Genomic DNA, 17,311 nt, shown 5'->3' with positions numbered 1-17,311 from the left:
CCGTAGTCGAGCGAAGCAGATTGTGGAAATTAGATTCTTTGAATAGTTGCTGGTTCAATATGATAGTAGTCAGAGGTATCTAGCTAGTTGATTAGGCCACTGTACTGAAGGGTGGTCATTGTATGAAAGGTACACTTTTCATACCTAACAGCTGCCTAATCTAACATGGTCTGCGTGATTAAACAAAGCCCTGTCGTTTGACTATTGACCATTCAAATGTTCGACCCAAGGACTGTGGTCCTACAGTGAAGAGTTTAGGGCATCTCCAGCAGCATTGGCTGATGACTAATATTATTACCGAGTACACATTTAGGATATTTTAGAACGCGGGATTCTTTAAACAAAATAATAGTAAAATGCAGTACCTAGGACCTCGAATCTTATGACATAAAAGAAACATAGGAAAAAGTATGAATGACCATTTGGATGAAATGTAAGAAAAACACATAAATCAAAAAAGAGAAATAGGCACAAAGGAATTTTCCCAAGAGGTTCGAGCTTTGTTAGAAATTCTCCAAAATTCTTATGGAACAAGTCATTTTATATGAATTTCATTGGAATTTTAGAGGTTCAATCATTTATTCCAAAAGGCTCATACAAATTTTTTCCTAGGATTCAAATCCTATGAAATTCCTCCATTTTCCTTTTGTTCTGAAGGAACCCTTAAGACCAAGGGATTAGTTCCTTATAGCCTTTTCAAAGTTGAGCTCACCAAATTACGATATGATCCTCACTGGTAAGCAATGTTTAGCGCGGTCCCCATCAACTCCACCAATTCTTTAGCTACAACACTAGTAAAGTTGTGTACTTTGAAGGGGAGTTTTTTAGCCTCAACACTGAGTATAAGCTATAGTATCTAAATGTACATACAAATACATATCACGCTCTACACACACCCTAGTTTAAAGGGGAGTTGCTCTAGAACTTGTGAAGCACTTGAATGCAAACACCGACCTGTGTTATTCCTCTAATCCAAACAGTCGTTAATTGGACCTATGCCCGCAGACCGGTGTTATTTTCTAGTTTAAACTTTGGTGCTACTAAGTTATGCATAAACCATAGATTATGAACCGTTTATTATTGCGAAAACATTTGTTGAAAGAGAAAGAGAGAAAGCAACAGCTAACCACAAGAGGAAACCATTTGAATCATTAGAACAAACTAAACGCAGTAGATGCCCAGCACTGCACCCGTAAAAAGATCAAGCAAAGAGTAAAACCTCACCTGCTCTCCGACGACGACATTGTCTCGTTCCCATCGCAGACAGACAAGAGGCCAGAGATTCTTACGCGTTTCTGTCCTTTTTTTATTTTATTTTTCTACCGCTAGGAAACTGGAATTGACTCGGGTCACGCCAGCGCTGGCTGCACTGGCATCCGGAGGCGCAAGGCGAGGCTGCAGTGCACTCGCGAGGCATGCAGCAGTGAGTGATGCTGCACAGCAGCACACATGCCGCCCAATGATACTGGACAAGACTCCAAAAGTAGAGACGCCTTTATGAGAGAGATATAGAAATCTCTTTCTTTGCCTAGAGAGCAGCCAAGTCACTCACTCCTCTCCAGTCGTCTCCACTTAGGAGAGAGAGAGAGAGAGGGAGAGAGAGATGGCATGGACGGCGCCGCCAGGTGGCTGGAGGCTGCTGCTGTTCTCGGTGTTCTTCCTCGGCTTGCTCGTTGCTGAGATCGTCCATAGCGCAGAGGCTGAAGCAGCTGCTCGACTCGTTCCGATGGAAGGTAAGCTTTGTTCTTGCTCACAAGCTGTACTGCATTGTGCGTTCTTTGCGATGTTGCCGTAACCAGAAGCTCTCTTGTTCCCCCCTTCCTCCTCAACTCAAATGCTGTTCCCATCAGCTGCTGAAACCATGCGTCTGCAATCTCCTTTTGCAGTGCGTGTTCTTCGCCGGATCGCGGCCAAGCTCGGCGTGTCGCATTGGGACTTTGCCGGCGGTCTATGCGGCCCCGGCAGCGTGGAGTGTGACTGCTCCTTCTCCAACCGCACCGTCTGCCATGTTGTTCACATGTATACGTCATTTCTAGACACTAACTGACATTTGTATCCAAGATAGTGGTGTCTGTAGGCAACACAGGACATACCAGAGCAGATCATATTGGCACAGTTTGTGTTCTAACATATTGTCCTTTTGGGGCTGACTGGAATGGATTGTCTTTGCAGATTCCTCAAGGGGCAGAACTTCACGGGCGAGCTCCCACCGGAGTTTGCCGACTTTCCCTATCTTCTCCAGCTGTAAGAACTGAACAACCTGCGCCATAAAACTTAGGCTGTTAAGAGAGTAATAGCATCAAGATCCATACATATTTCTCATAGCGGAAATAAAACATAGTCCATATTTCCATGTTGCAGAGATCTAAGCAGGAGCTTGCTCCATGGTGGAGTGCCTGAACAGTGGGCCCGGATGAAGTTACAAGGACTGTGAGTAGCCTTACCATTTGCTTGCCTCATTGTTCTCTTGACTGGTAAAATAAAATCTAGCATGTGGAGCTATTCTGGGGTCCCAGGAAAAGATGCCACTGGATAGTGTTTTCCTGCAATTTGTGAAGCCACAGTCATTGTCTCATCTATGGAGCAGGGCCTAGAGTGTCGGCCAGCAGAGCATCTAAGATAGCAAAAATTAGACTACTCTCAAGCACATTTTTCTATCCTGTGATAGATTAGGTGGGCATTTGTCCTATATCAAAAGCTAGACACGAATACTAGTCATCCTTTGTGCACTTATACCTACTTTTCGGCAGTTCTGAACTTCAGATATTGTTGGATTCAACATAAGAAGATCAATTTGCTCTATAAGCAACAATGCAGTATTCATCCCTCCCTGTTTTGTTAATACAACAGTAAATTCTTATTCATATAACTGTGCAGTATATAATATCCATGACAATGCCCTTAATGCACTACAAATGAATGTGATTTTCTGATGATAAGCATAAAATGTACTTGTTTTGGTCATGTTCGATCTGAATCAAATTTCTTTTTTTCCCTTTTTGGATTGGGTTTTTCAGTCCAAAGTGACTATCTGCTTGGATGAGGGAAAACATGTGGCAAAATCTGGAACAATATTAGAATTATACATCTTCTTAGAACAACTATTGCTAACTAAGAAAAATGAATTGCATTGTGCACAATAAGATTGCAGTGATACAGAAAATATAAAATTCATACTTCATAATTGCCTGTTGGTTGCGATGCTTGTGAATCAGAATGTAGTTGCACACAAGTATCATACTAATCTTCACTTGTGAGGCTTGGAGGTCACGGGGAGAATATCATTCTGGAAGCAAGTGTACATCATACACTGTAATTATTAGCAATAATATAACAGAATAATATGCAATTCATATTGTAGAACATAATTACACATCATGTTGTTGATCTGTTGATGCCCAAGTCATGCAGGTCACTGATGGGAAACAGATTGTCAGGACCTTTTCCCATGGCTCTTACAAAGATCACAACCCTAACTAACCTGTAAGTAAGAAATCTGGTGAAAACAATTTCTTTTAACTACTTTATGAGTTTACTTTTCCAATTATAACTGGCAAATTAATCTGCCTTTCGGCAGGAGCATCGAAGGGAACGACTTCCATGGGCCAATCCCTCCTGAAATTGGACATCTCACTCAAATGGAGAAGCTGTGAGTATCTTTGTTTATACTGCATTAAGACAAGGCATAATTACTGGTAGAGTTTGGAAATGTAGTTTCCGATGATTTACATACTGATCCTGAAACTCAGAATATTATCAACCAATGAGTTCACTGGACCCCTTCCAGCTGCTCTTTCCTTGTTGACTAATTTAACTGACTTGTAAGGATACCTTCATCTTTCCTTTTCTTTCCCATCTCTGTTTCACTTTGCAGAGTCTTCCGGTAATGTTTAACTATTGACACTGGTAACAGGAGGATTTCTGGCAACAATTTGTCCGGAAGACTGACTGACTTTTGGGGAAAATTGGCAAAGCTTGAAAAATTGTGAGTCAGTGAATTTGAGATAAAATACATCACTTATCTACAGAAATATCACAGATCGACAATTATCTTCTATAATTAATGTAACTCCTCTTGGTGCAGGCAAATCGAAGGATCTTTGTTCGAAGGGCCTATTCCCTCGAGCCTATCCGAATTGACAAACCTTTCCGATCTGTATGCCAGCACAAAATTTTGAAATTGTCACAATTCTATACACATAATGATATTCACTTACTGTGGGTATGTTTTCACTACCTCACAAAAAGAGGAACAAATTTTCACTAGATCCTCGTTGTGTTTCTGTGTTAAACAGGAGGATTAGTGATCTGAGAGGTACTGGATCAGCTTTCCCGGATTTAAGTGGCATGCAATTCATGAAAACAATGTAAGCTTGTGGTTTGCTGAAGTTTTTAAGCTTGTTGCATGCAAGATTTCATATGGTACAAAATTATTCGATTGTAGGGTACTAAGGAACTGTTCCATCAATGGAAGCATCCCATCTTACATTTGGACATTGACAAGTCTTAAGCATCTGTAAGTTCATCGTAGCAATTTTCTTGATCTGGTGATTGCAATCAAAATACTTTGCATGAGTTTCATTCTTACATTCTTAGCAATACTGAAATCTTAGGGTCCTTTTCTCTTCTGCCTCGTGTGAATTCCATATGGATCAACACAGCATATTTGTAATGACTACACATATGAAAGATCAACTAACTTACAAAATATGGAAGTGCTAAATGTTTTTATTATTCACATTTTTTTATCATCAACATTGTATACGCAGGGATCTGAGCTTTAATAAACTGAGCGGAGAAATACCAGCTTTTACTAACATGGGAAGCGTAGATTACATGTAAGTTGTGGCGTTTTGCATAAATTGAACTAAACATGACATTTCATTGTGCTACTCTCTTGAATGAGCCTCAACCAAAATTGTCCTGCAGATATCTAACTGGAAATTCACTCACTGGAAACATACCTGGATGGTTATTGAGAAGAAACAGCATTGCGTAAGTTATTGTCTACTGCATACACTTTGAGGCAGCAACATTGCATCATTCTTGCATACTGATACCTACAGATATCCATGAAATATGTAGCATATCTTTCCCCTTCAGGAATTTTAAAGCTATTATAAAAGTTAAGAATGTACGGCTTTAACTTTGCCAAGACATTACTGTGTTAATGCAATGTCGAACTGCTGATATTCATTAATACATGATTGTAGAAAATAGCTTTCGATCAGTTGAGTTTTCTTTCAATGTCCACTCTTGTTGAACTATGGTGGCTGCATAGGGAAATTGCTTGATACCCATATGTACATGAAGCTAAGAATTTCGATAATATAACTGTTATTATTGAACCTACAAGTTAAACTTTCACTTAGTATAATCAAGTATAACAGAAAGAGATCAAATGCAGGGACATATCTTTTAATAACTTCACGATGGGGAGTTCAGGTCCTAGCCAATGCCTTCAAGGGAGCGTGTAAGAAACCTTTAGCATGATACCCAGTCTTCTTGCCCTTCAGAATACTTACGGAAATACATAACTCGTTGTCTATGAATCCTTCAATTGCAGCAATCTGGTGGAGAGCTATTCACGGGAAATGAATAGTTTGTAAGAGTCTTTAGCTTGCTGTTTCAAGGCATTAAAAAACTTTATACCAATGGACCTGTCTAGGCATAATAAAATGTTCAAACTCTGGGTACTTTTACCTTCTGTGCAGAAATACTGTTCAGCCGTGCTTGAAGAGGAATTTCCCATGTGTTGCTTCCAATAGACAATGTAAGTTGATTCCTAGTGTTGCTTCACAGTTAGTTCTAAAGTATTGGTACATCATAATGCATTCTTGTAGAGAAACAAAGAACAGATGGCTCGTTGATATGCATTTCTCATGAATTCAGATAATTGTGATAAACAAGGGTAGCTTCAATAAGACAATAACGAACTTTGGATAAGTTACAAATTTGACATTGCTTGCTAGATTAAACGAACAAAGTGGTAAACTCGAAATAAACACAGCCATCAAAATCACTAACTGGTAATTTGTTACTACTTCCTACACAAAGGTGCATTAGTATTTAAGTACATAAAGCTCACCTCTGTAGCTAGTTTTCTTCTTGTTTAAGCACTGAAGCTGCATGTACATTCGTCCACACATTTTCGCAGATCGGTCTTCCTTGCATATCAATTGTGGTGACAAAGAAGCAACCATTAATGGAATTAAATATGAAGCTGACATGACACCAAAAGGTGCTTCAGAGCTGTATGTAAGCCCAGGCTCGAACTGGGCATTCAGCAGCACTGGGAACTTCATGGACAACAACATCGCTGATGACAACTACATAGCATCAAGTGAATCAAAATTGACCATGCCCAACTCAGAGTTGTATGCCAAAGCCCGTCTTTCTCCTCTTTCGCTCACATATTACGGGCTTTGTATGTTCAGTGGGAGCTACACGGTTAAGCTCCACTTTGCTGAAATTGTTTTCACAAATGACAGCACATACTGTAGCCTTGGCAAAAGAAGATTCAATGTGTTCCTACAGGTAGAACTAGATTTTAATTGTCTCCTTTCTAATCAAACATTTGCCTTTGTCAACTGTGATAGTAACAACTCTTTAATCTCAGGGAAGAATGGTGTTAGAGGATTTTGATATCGCACAATCGTCTGGTGCGGCTGGAAAGCCAGTTATCAAGACTTTTCAAACATATGTCATAAATCATACGCTAGAGATTCAATTCTACTGGGCAGGAAGAGGGACAACAGGCATTCCATATAGAGGATATTACGGCCCTCTCATATCTGCAATATCAGTAACTCCAAGTGTGTCCTTTTGACTCTTGAATTTGTCAGTTTTACATATTTTCTTCCACTAATTACTATGAGCAAGGACACGATATTGACCATCATGCACAATGTCCTTGGCTGCACATATTATAGTTTTGAAAGAAAACCATTATTTTCCTTACTGATCTGGTAATTTTGGTTTATGATTGATCATGTTCAGATTTCCAGCTTCCGTTGGCTGTTGAACCTCCCAAAACTGGCAGTAGCAAGAAGACTTTAGCGGCGTCTATATCTGAAGCTTTAGTGATTGGAATCCCTATTCTGGCAATAGTCACTGCTCTGATTGTCGGCATTTATTGGATTAAGCAGCGGAGAAAAAGTTTAATGCATAAAGGTGCTATAATAACTTTCTAATTCAACTCATTTCAAATTTTATACTATGTAACAAACTGGTAACTATCTTTCACTTTTTAGTTAACTCCGCATGCTAGAGCACACGTGCTGCTCAGTGGCACTAGGAATAGCAAGCTAATTATCATGAATCCAAAATAAAAGGAAATTTCATAGTATACACTTTTTCCTGGAAGTCAAAACAGTTAAGTCAGAATAGTAAAGCTTTTGCATATTTATGTGGGAACAAAGAAATCATCCCTGTCTATTTTATATACATGTTAATGACCACATAAAACCTTTTTTACAGATCTCAGAGCCCTTGACCTGCAAATCGGCTCCTTTACCTTGCGACAAATCAAAGTGGCTACTAGGAACTTCGATGCCGCTAACAAGATTGGTGAAGGTGGTTTTGGTTCAGTTTACAAGGTTGGTCAGCATTGCTTCCCACACATAAATTATGCAGAGGCTAATACTGCTAAAGTACAACTCTTATAGTGGAACATCGCCTTTGCTGACTCGACAGGGTTTATTGTTCGATGGCACTATCATTGCTGTGAAGCAGTTATCATCAAGGTCTAGACAAGGGAACCGGGAATTCGTGAATGAGATAGGCATGATATCTGCACTCCAGCATCCTAACCTTGTCAAACTTTATGGTTGCTGTACAGAAGGAAACCAGCTGTTGGTAGTCTATGAGTATATGGAAAACAATTGCCTTGCGCGTGCTCTTTTTGGTAATCTTACTTTCCATGTTTCTTGGTTCGCCACTTAAACTTATGGTGCATGTTATGACTCATGAACAATTTCTATGAACTGTTACTACTGGGGGTCCAGTTGAACAATATAAACTGAGATTGGAGTGGACAACAAGACGTAAGATTTGCCTTGGGATAGCAAGAGGTTTAGCATATCTACATGAGGAGTCTGCGATAAGGATCGTGCACAGAGATATCAAGGCCAGTAATATACTGCTTGACAAAGATTTGAATGCCAAGATCTCAGATTTTGGGTTAGCAAAGCTTAATGAAGATGATCACACACACATAAGCACCAAAGTAGCTGGAACTATGTAAGTGTTTTCAATTCCATACCCTTGTGTTCCTCGAAATATAGAATTCCATCCACACATCCCATTGACATACAAGGCTACAGCTAAGAAGATTTAGAAGGAAGGCAGTTAGAAGCAATGGTAATAATGAACATTGCAACATTTACCTAAGGCAAAAACACTGAAAACCCAGAGAAATATAAAGTTATCAGACAAGAGTCAGAAAGCCACATGCATATTGGGGGTGTCATTGCTGTATATAAACATAAATAAGAAAAGATGCGACTAGCAGCAGATTAACATTTTCCTTGAATTGAGACTTAAAAGTTATTAATCAGTCCCTGTTTGAACAAATATTGATTACTTTTCTGCACGCTTCTAAGTCCATTGGACCGCACAACTCACAGCTGACTTGATCAATCTGCATTCATGCAGCGGATACATGGCTCCAGAGTATGCTATGCGTGGTTATTTAACAGATAAAGCTGATGTTTACAGTTTTGGGGTTGTTGCTTTGGAAATCGTCAGTGGAAAAAGCAACACAAACTACAGGCCAAAGGAAGATTTTGTTTATCTTCTTGATTGGGTAACTCCTAAATCTGTAACTTTGTAAACAGTAATTTGGACCATGTTTGCCTGTATTATTGGGACATAAATCGATTTCACTTAATATTTAGATGTTTAATGAGAGTGATACCGGGCGCACATTTAAGATAACCTTATTGTTTAGACATTAGCATTAGGTCAATCCTGCGACTAAGCCTTGTGTCTTTACCGACCAAACTTCCTCCTGGACATACACGAATGTCCGCATATAGATTCTTTACGTTACAGTTTTTACATTTTTGGTCCTTACAAAAGAAATAGATTCTTACAATCCCGCAGCAATTGATATGACTTTTACCTCTAGGGTAACAAAATAATGAATTTTCATGTAAACAAAGGAAACTGGAGTATATTGAATCAAAATGCCAAACTCTACCAGTTTTTGTTTTATTCACATGTACATACCTTGATATTGTAAGCTAATTGCATCTCTTAAATATGTTCCAGGCTTGCGTTCTACACGAGAGAGGAACTCTCTTGGAACTGGTAGATCCAGATCTAGGATCCAATTACTCAACAGAAGAGGCACTCCTCATGCTGAATGTTGCCCTGCTATGCACCACTACGGCACCTACACTCAGACCAAAGATGTCCAAAGTTGTTAGCCTGCTTGAGGGCCACACCCCCCTTCAGCCATTGCTGTCTGACCTCAGCCTTGCTGCAAATAACCTGGGCTTAAGTTGTGTACGCAGGAACTTCTGGCAAAACCCAAGTGAGAGCCAGAGCCTGACATCACAAGCTTCGTGCAACAACACTAATGAATTATCAGCTCCAGATATTGATGGTAGCCTGAGACCTTTGGTGAGTTAAATGTAATAGATGTGCTCCATGAACTAAGTGTACATGTAAGAACTACTAGGGATAGGCCAGTATGCCTGTATCAACAGTGAAGTGTAAATACCAAGTAGCATACTAATATCTAATCCTGGTAAGCCGTAAGCATTTGCATACTTTCTGCTTCCGTGTCTATGAGCCTATCAAATACAAGATGAGTACTCCTTATGGTCTCTGAACTCTGATCTTGTTTTTGCGTTTGTTTCCAATAGGAGAAATTACAAATTTGTCATCTAATATATCATCTGGTAGCATAAATTCAATATCAGTCATTACATAAAGAAGTGCTGATACCAGTTTTTAAGTACTAAAGAACTCATCTCACCTCAAAATCATACCAGATCAATGAGCATCATCACAAAAGTACTGATATTTCACTATTAAGATGCCTTCTTTAGCAGATTATCTGGCAAAACAACGTTTAAGGTTGGAGCATCTGAGGAGATCTCAAGAGTGTCCCCATGCTGAATTGAATACAGTACATGTGAACCATCAATATACACAGCACCTTCTTGGTTGTACCAAACGACAAGCATGTGCTGCTCTTGCTTAACTAAACCATGCAGCAGCGGTTTGTCAGCATCCGTTGAAGAAATGGGCTCCCTTATCATATACTGAAGCTCATGGCTTGATATTGGCATCATGAATCCTCCAGCTGATAGCATGGCAGCAGTTGATCCAGCAGCTGTTGAGACCCTCAGACCGCTTGATCTACAATTAATTAAATGCGAGCTCTCTCCTGTGCTGCTTCTTTTCCTGAGATGGTAATCCTAATCAGAATTGATCGCATTTGAAACTAAATTCAATTTACTAGGAAGCTGAGAAAAAAATACCTAAATGAGAAACGCGACACACTTGCTGGACAGGGGTGTGACACCAATATATCATTCAGAGCATAAGTTGGTAGCTGAATTCCATTTAGTTTGACTGATATCCTTGACAGCTCCAAAGGGCGCCTGCTGCCATCAAGGGTTGCATCAAGTATCTGGGAAGTTGAAGAGAAATGTGAACATTAAGAAATTCATAAATAGCATGAAATTCCAGTACAATAAGTTTAGTACCTAATTTTTTTTTAAAAAAAAAAGGGAACACTTTACAAGAGAAAATAACCTGTTCAAAGTTCCCTGCAGTAGCTGCACAAAGATACCCAGTGCTTCTCCTTGCATCAAATTCATCAGTGAACTCATCCACCTGCATAGTAGCTATAGAACTGTAACTACACCTAATCAGGAATAAATATAAGCATCACTCTGCTCGGAAGCACTCAACCAATAAATAATATACTGGCAATGGTCAAATGTCTTATGTGGTTTTTTTTAAGCTATCATTCTAGTGGGTCATAAGAACCAACAACTGACCTCTTTCGGACAAGTAGGATCCGAATTAACACCTAGAATAGGAACTGAGCCATCCAAAAAGTGACTGGCTCGTAGAAGAGTGCCATCACCACCAACAGCGATCACAAGATCCACATCACGTATTGGCTGAGACAAATGATTTCGCTGCACAGAAGTCCAGTCAAGGGACTTGCGCTGCAGGACACTCTTGCAAAGATTAATCGTGTCCTTGTGAACCCTGCACCTATCATCCAGATAATTTAAGATCTGCAAGGACAATGTAAGGTGTGGAAAGGTAAGTGCCAAAAAAATCCCTTAATCTGTATCAGAAAGCATCCACAGCAATGCAATAAATCAGGAAAAAAAACTGCAGTGGAATTACAGGCTAGAACATATAGATAGTTGAAAGATAGAACGTAAGACCAGGAGTATGTGAATCTTTATCTAACTAGGAACTATGCATGCACACACATATTTCAGACTCTTGACATCAAACAAGACCAGAACAGGTAGATGTTATTCGCTACCGCAATGCTCTGATTAAACAATGCAACCATGCAACAAGTTACCAATAGAATGCCATCACACGTCATTGTGAGAACCAGGGCCGGCCCTGGAGGGGGGCAAGCGGGGCGGACGCCCCGGGCCTCCAAAATCCAGGGCCCCCCTCCCATATCATGCATCAATGGTGCATGACTTTGGCCTTTGGTTATGATTAATTACTTTTACCAGCTGAGAAGGCTTTTGAAGTTAATTACTTTTTTGTTATGGTTGATATGGCAAACACTTTATTGAAAAATAGATTTGAAGAACTCCAAGCATTCAAAAGAATATTTGGGTTTTTACTGAGCTCGACAACCCTAAAGTCATTGGATGATATTGGACTGAAAGATTATTGCGCTAAATTTGCAAATACTTTCTCTCTAGATGGTTCATATGATGTTGAGTTAAATGATCTAATGTCTACGTTAAGGGTTATGCAATTGACTTTGCCAGATAGGCTAATGTGTTCTATAGAGATTTTTAAGATGTTAAAGAAATAGATTGTTATCCTAATGTTTCTATTGCTTATCAAATCTTATTTATTGTGCATGTAGCTGTGGCGTCAGCTGAAAGAAGCTTTTCAAAGTTGAAATTATTGCTATTTGTGGTCTGCAATATCTCAAAAAAGATTAAATAGTTTGACAACTTTATGCATTGAGAAGAAATTGCCAAACGAGATTGATGTTGATACCATCATCAATGACTTCACATCTAGAAATGTTAAAAGAAATTATTTAAAATGATCTCTAGAAAGTGTTTGAGTGAGCGTTGTTTTAAGTGTTTACCGGAAACAATTTTTTTAATGTATCAAATATTGCCTTTGTAATTTATATATTAATTATTTTTTTGATGTTTCAATTTAAGGGGGTCTCGTTTTTAGTTTCGTCCCGGGTCACCAAAATCTTAGAACCGGCCCCTGTGACTGTGAGAACTAGTATGGCACTGGCTATGGTCAGCACCAATTTTCAGTTAGCATTGGCGCTGCTAATCGATGCACGAACCCAAAAAAAAAAGTAAGAGGCCGCAGTTCACACAGTCATTTCAACAAACACCTAAACTCCACTATTTGTACAAGCATTTTGTCCCGTTCGAACCAAACGGATCAAACGCGCGCCCGCACAATGGACACCAGCGCGATCGCGGTTCTTGAAACCAAGAAACGTATATCCTAGCGTCATTTTCACGATCCAAGCGCGAAGAACAGAACTCCACCACCATTTGGACGGGAGCCCCCTGGCACCCCAGTCCAGCTCCGATAGCCATGGCCAACGGCCCAATCAATATGTGTGTGTGTGTGTGTGTGTGTGAGAGAGAGAGAGAGGGGGGGGGGAGTGCGACCTTGGGGTTGGCGTCGCGCGGTTGCGGCGGCGGCGAGGAGGTGGGGGAGGAAGCTGAGGCCGAGGCTCCGGCGTACGGGCGGGGAGGGTAGACGTCGAAGGGCTTGAGGAAGAGGAGTACGCGGCGGCGCGCCATCAGAGCCGAGGCCTACGGCGAGTCGCGACGGCGGAGCCTCTCTTTGCCTTTCTCGTCACTTCCTTGCGCGGCGGCGGCACTGGCGTCCGCTTCCAGCCAGCGTCGACAACCAAAATACGTCTTCGGAGGCACGCATACGGTGAGAAGCTGGATACAGCCTGTCACGCTGGTTGCTTTTCAGAAACGCCCTTCACGAACTTTACCCATCCCATCTTGCCCTTCACGTGCGTTAAAAGACCAAAAATTCTATCGTCGATATCCACCCTATAAGCGCCCGTTTATAATAATAGTTATCTGTTCGTATGTTATAACGGATGCTAAAAAATTATACGAGATAATATATTTGATCAGGTAAAATATATTCAAAATAATAATATTACTGCTATAAATACTTTAGATTCTAAAATACTATAAGATAAAAGGAATGTGATATGACTATTAATACTTTATAGTGAGATGTATTGATAGATATATGTATATAATTGCAAATAAAAAGATATTTCATAAATTATGATCATTAATTTCAATTCTGGGATAAGAATGTTGTTGCCGCAGGATGGAAGAAGAGTGTGTATGCAAAAAAAAAAAAAAAAAAAAAAAAAATTCAAGGGTGTGTATGCATGTAATGTGAGATCTAATATAGGTATTATTAGCTTGTAACTGTCAGACATAAGTAAAAATTTATGAGCATGTAAATATAGAGATAAACTGTGAGGAAATTTTCAAATAATATTTTAATTAATCACCAGGAAGATCATTACCTATAATCACAACCTAGATGATTAACCAGAATATCATCTCGGTAGTGCCTTTGGCCGAAATCTTTGACCACGGAGTCCGGCACCTGCTACTCTAGTGCTTCAAGGGGACCAACCCCCGCTTGGTGCAGCAGGGTTAGCTAAAGCGCAACGGTCACACGGGCGCTGGACCTCGCATAGACATCCGCGTCTCTAACCATGACCTTCGCAGCAGACCGAAGCCAGAAGAGCGGCATAACCGACGCCTCCGAGTCGGAGGGTAGTGGTGGGCACCAAGCCCCAAGGCCACTCAAAGCATCAGAAGTAATCCGGGCCACCTCCGGCGCAAGTACAATTAACTGCTGGCACTCCGAACGCAGTGCTTCGTCTGATGCCTGGGCCTCCTCCAGCTTCTCGCTGCACATTACCCACCGCCGCCCGAAGGGTGTCAACGTCGCCTTCGACGGACACATGGGCTGTGTTGGCTGCATCGACGAACTCCTTCGCCTCCCGAAGGTCTTCAGCAGCCTTCCGCACCTCAGCTTCCGTACGCTCACAAAGCGCCATCTCCTCCTGAAGACGACCCTTCGAAGACTTCGCCCGCTTTAGGGCCTCCTCCAAGGCCTGGCGAAGGCCTTCAACCTCGCCACCAGCCGCGGCAAAGGCCTGGCACCCCCCACCTCTCAGTGCCCTTATCAAAATTACTTGCTATGAGGCACAACATAAGAAGTAAAAGGACAAAATGAGCTACTCTAAACCAAACACCAGACCCAGCAAATCGTAACCAATACTACTGACCTGAAGGGCCGCTGCTACCAACCGCGCCTCCAGTTCCTCCAAAGGATGCTGGGCCAACGATCGCTCGACCTCTCCACTTTGGAGAAGAGAGGAGGCCGCAGCGAAGGCCCTTGACGCCTCCAAAGGATGCTGGGCTAGAGGCTTCATGACCTCCTCATCCAGCAGAGGCCGAGCGACAGCTCTGGAGGGAATCTTCCCCTCCCTGACCATCCGGTCGAGCTCCTCGTCATCGATGACAGACACCCCCAGCGCGGTGGTTTGCTCGGTGTGACTTTTGCTAGCACGCCGGAGCTCCACCCCTGGCGGCGGCCCCATCAACGATGGGAAAACTGGCGCCACCTGAGGGTCCCCCACCACGGCTGCTCCAGCGATCTCACTCGTCGCCCGAGTTCCAGCCCCACCCGAGGTACTCGAGCTAGCCATACAAACCACAGAAGGACGGCAAAAGGCGCTGGATTACAAGAAAGAGGAAGAGCAGGGATCAATGGATGACTTGCGCAAAGCAAAAGACGCTGAAGACAAAAGGCAGATGAGAGCGAGGAGCTGGCGAAAGGGTCACTCTGGGTAATCCCTCTCCTTCTAAAAATAAGGAGCAACTTTCCCCCTAGGCCGTGGGCGCATACCCAGTCCTTTCGCCTGCCAGGCCAGATCATGGGAGAGCGGAACTGCCCCCCATGACCCCCCAACGACAAGACGCCATGCGTCCCACATCCGCCTGACAGGGTGAGATCATGCCTTTCCCCAGGGCGCATTCAATGCCCCCTGTCACCGACGTCATCCAGCGTATCGTTCTGATCACTCGGGTGAAACCTTCAAAGATAAGCCAAGCAATACTTGGGACCACGAGCTATTAACCACAAGCCAAGGACCGCCGGAGGCCCTGCTCTGAAGGAACCGCCGGCCCGATCGCTCCGCTGGCCACCCTAGCGAGGGGCTACTGTTAGGGGTCATTGTTAAGGATCCCCAACGGCCCCTTGGCTTAGCTAGCCCGGCCTCCTGAAGCCTCGGCCTCTCGAATGCTCAGCCTCCCAAAGCCCGGCCCTCGAAACCTCGGCCTCCCGAAGGCTTAGCCTCCCAAAGCCCGGCCTCTCGAAGCCTGGCCCCCTGAAACCTCGGTCTCCCAAAGCCCCGACCTTCCGAAATCCTACCTCCTCAAGACTTCACCCCCCGGAGCCATGCTTCCTGAGGCCCCCGTCTCCAGTTGTTGGGGGCGGCTTTCTAGAGGCTACAGGGTGAGTCATCAGACCTCACGAAAGATCTATCAAAAGGAAAGCACAAGTCATACTTTGCCTATAACAAAGTGACTGGCATTAAATGCCTAGGCTGGTGGACGCTGCTCTGACACCCCGGCGTAATGGAGGCTATCCTTACACCTCTAACAGTGCAGCGTCGGGCCGCAGTTGGCGACCGGCTCACCCCTCAGGGTGCAGGCACCGCGATGGTTACTACGGTAGATATTTATCTCCCATGTAGGGTAGAAAGTAGTTATCCGGGATAAGGCCCAGTAATTCGGTCAGATCCCAGATATTTGTACATTGTGATAACTCGTACACCAAGCTATGCACGGTCCTATAAATAGGAGCCATGGTCGCCTGGGCGAGAGGGGACTGGACGGCAAAAAGACACAGAGATGAAGAAACACCAAGTTACGCTGTGATACTCCCCCCAGATCGATCCATTATTTCTACCATCAATACATTTGTGGTGTGCTTTCCTCTTAAACTTCATCTCCAAGCTTGAGTCTCCTCCTTAAAAGAAACTCTGCTAGGGCAAGACGAACTCTTGCTCCAACAACAAGCATAACTTATTTTTGCAGGGTTCATATAATTCTAAAAAGAGGCAGTACCTCAATTAACTCAGTCATAGATAGCCTCTCAACTTCTTCACCACCGAAAAAGTCTGGGCGAAGTAATTCAGCTGTGGAAATGATGATGGTCAGCAACAAATAAGAAACTAAACGAACTGCCAAAGAAGTCGTGGGGATCCAGAAGTATGAGCTAACCAAAGCAGAAGAAGCCATGATCTTCCTCACACATACCACCAAGATCATACCATCAGGGATCTGCTTGTCAAATCGGACTCTAATTTTTGAGGATCCATTATCTTCAAAATACGAAGATTCACAGTCTAAGAAAGCATTGTTGTACAACATGCCTACAGACATGCATTTCAAATTGAGTAAGTATTAGGCACACGAGCATATATTGACGATATATGCACAAACTGCATCTTATCCGTCGGATCAATCTAGGAAGCCCAAGCCACAGATGATCCCACTAGGCTCAGCTTTGCCACGTCTGACTCAGTAAAATGGAAAGGTGCATAAATGGGATTGGAGAAATCCCATCTCCAACTTGTACCGCCCAAATTGGATCCAGGTTTGTGCATATGTTCACTAATATAAGCCTGTGCATCTGATACTTCATACCACTTATGTCAGAATAAATCTTGTGAGTTTATAACAACCACCATTAAGGTGTTTTTACTCCTTGTTAAGGTCATTAGGGCCATAGTATGATACCCGTGCGTTCAGTATGTTTATCAGTAATCAATCATCTTCTGGAAGATCATCCTCTGTATATTCGAAAGGGGAAAAAAAGGAAAGTTTAGTATGCTTATCAGCAATCAACCATCGCAAGCAGGATGAACCATCCTCATCTCACATCATAGATTATGGCAACATCCCAAGTCCACAATGATAGAAGACTAATCACTTACTTCGTTAGCACAACAGGCACAGTAAACGCCAAATACTTCATTCCG

The 17,311-nt window shown here is 42.4% G+C and overlaps 2 protein-coding genes across 2 annotated transcripts; one reads left to right on the top strand and one right to left on the bottom strand.

The window, feature by feature from the left end:
* The first annotated feature begins 1,600 nt into the window (after positions 1-1,600).
* On the top strand, positions 1,601-9,768 carry LOC133902407 (probable LRR receptor-like serine/threonine-protein kinase At1g07650). The gene is made up of 24 exons (XM_062343990.1): positions 1,601-1,733; positions 1,887-2,019; positions 2,173-2,244; positions 2,362-2,430; positions 3,412-3,483; positions 3,578-3,649; positions 3,750-3,821; positions 3,914-3,985; positions 4,085-4,156; positions 4,296-4,367; positions 4,445-4,516; positions 4,770-4,838; positions 4,930-4,995; positions 5,408-5,473; positions 5,567-5,605; positions 5,715-5,773; positions 6,158-6,537; positions 6,620-6,815; positions 7,000-7,173; positions 7,480-7,598; positions 7,696-7,906; positions 8,007-8,241; positions 8,656-8,806; positions 9,274-9,768. The coding sequence occupies exons 1-24, from the start codon at positions 1,604-1,606 to the stop codon at positions 9,634-9,636; spliced, it is 3,036 nt and encodes a 1,011-aa protein (XP_062199974.1). The 5' UTR covers positions 1,601-1,603; the 3' UTR covers positions 9,637-9,768.
* Positions 9,769-10,006: 238 nt separating this feature from the next.
* LOC133902408 (probable NADH kinase) lies at positions 10,007-13,164 on the bottom strand. The gene is made up of 5 exons (XM_062343991.1): positions 12,879-13,164; positions 11,019-11,264; positions 10,771-10,851; positions 10,494-10,645; positions 10,007-10,416 (listed from the first exon to the last, which is right to left on the bottom strand). The coding sequence occupies exons 1-5, from the start codon at positions 13,011-13,013 to the stop codon at positions 10,041-10,043; spliced, it is 990 nt and encodes a 329-aa protein (XP_062199975.1). The 5' UTR covers positions 13,014-13,164; the 3' UTR covers positions 10,007-10,040.
* Between the last annotated feature and the right edge of the window lie 4,147 nt (positions 13,165-17,311).

The sequence above is a fragment of the Phragmites australis genome, chromosome 20 (genome assembly GCF_958298935.1).
Source record: "Phragmites australis chromosome 20, lpPhrAust1.1, whole genome shotgun sequence".
NCBI lineage: Eukaryota > Viridiplantae > Streptophyta > Magnoliopsida > Poales > Poaceae > Phragmites > Phragmites australis.
Note: the sequence above shows the minus strand (reverse complement) of the source record. Positions and strands in the feature narration are given on the sequence as shown.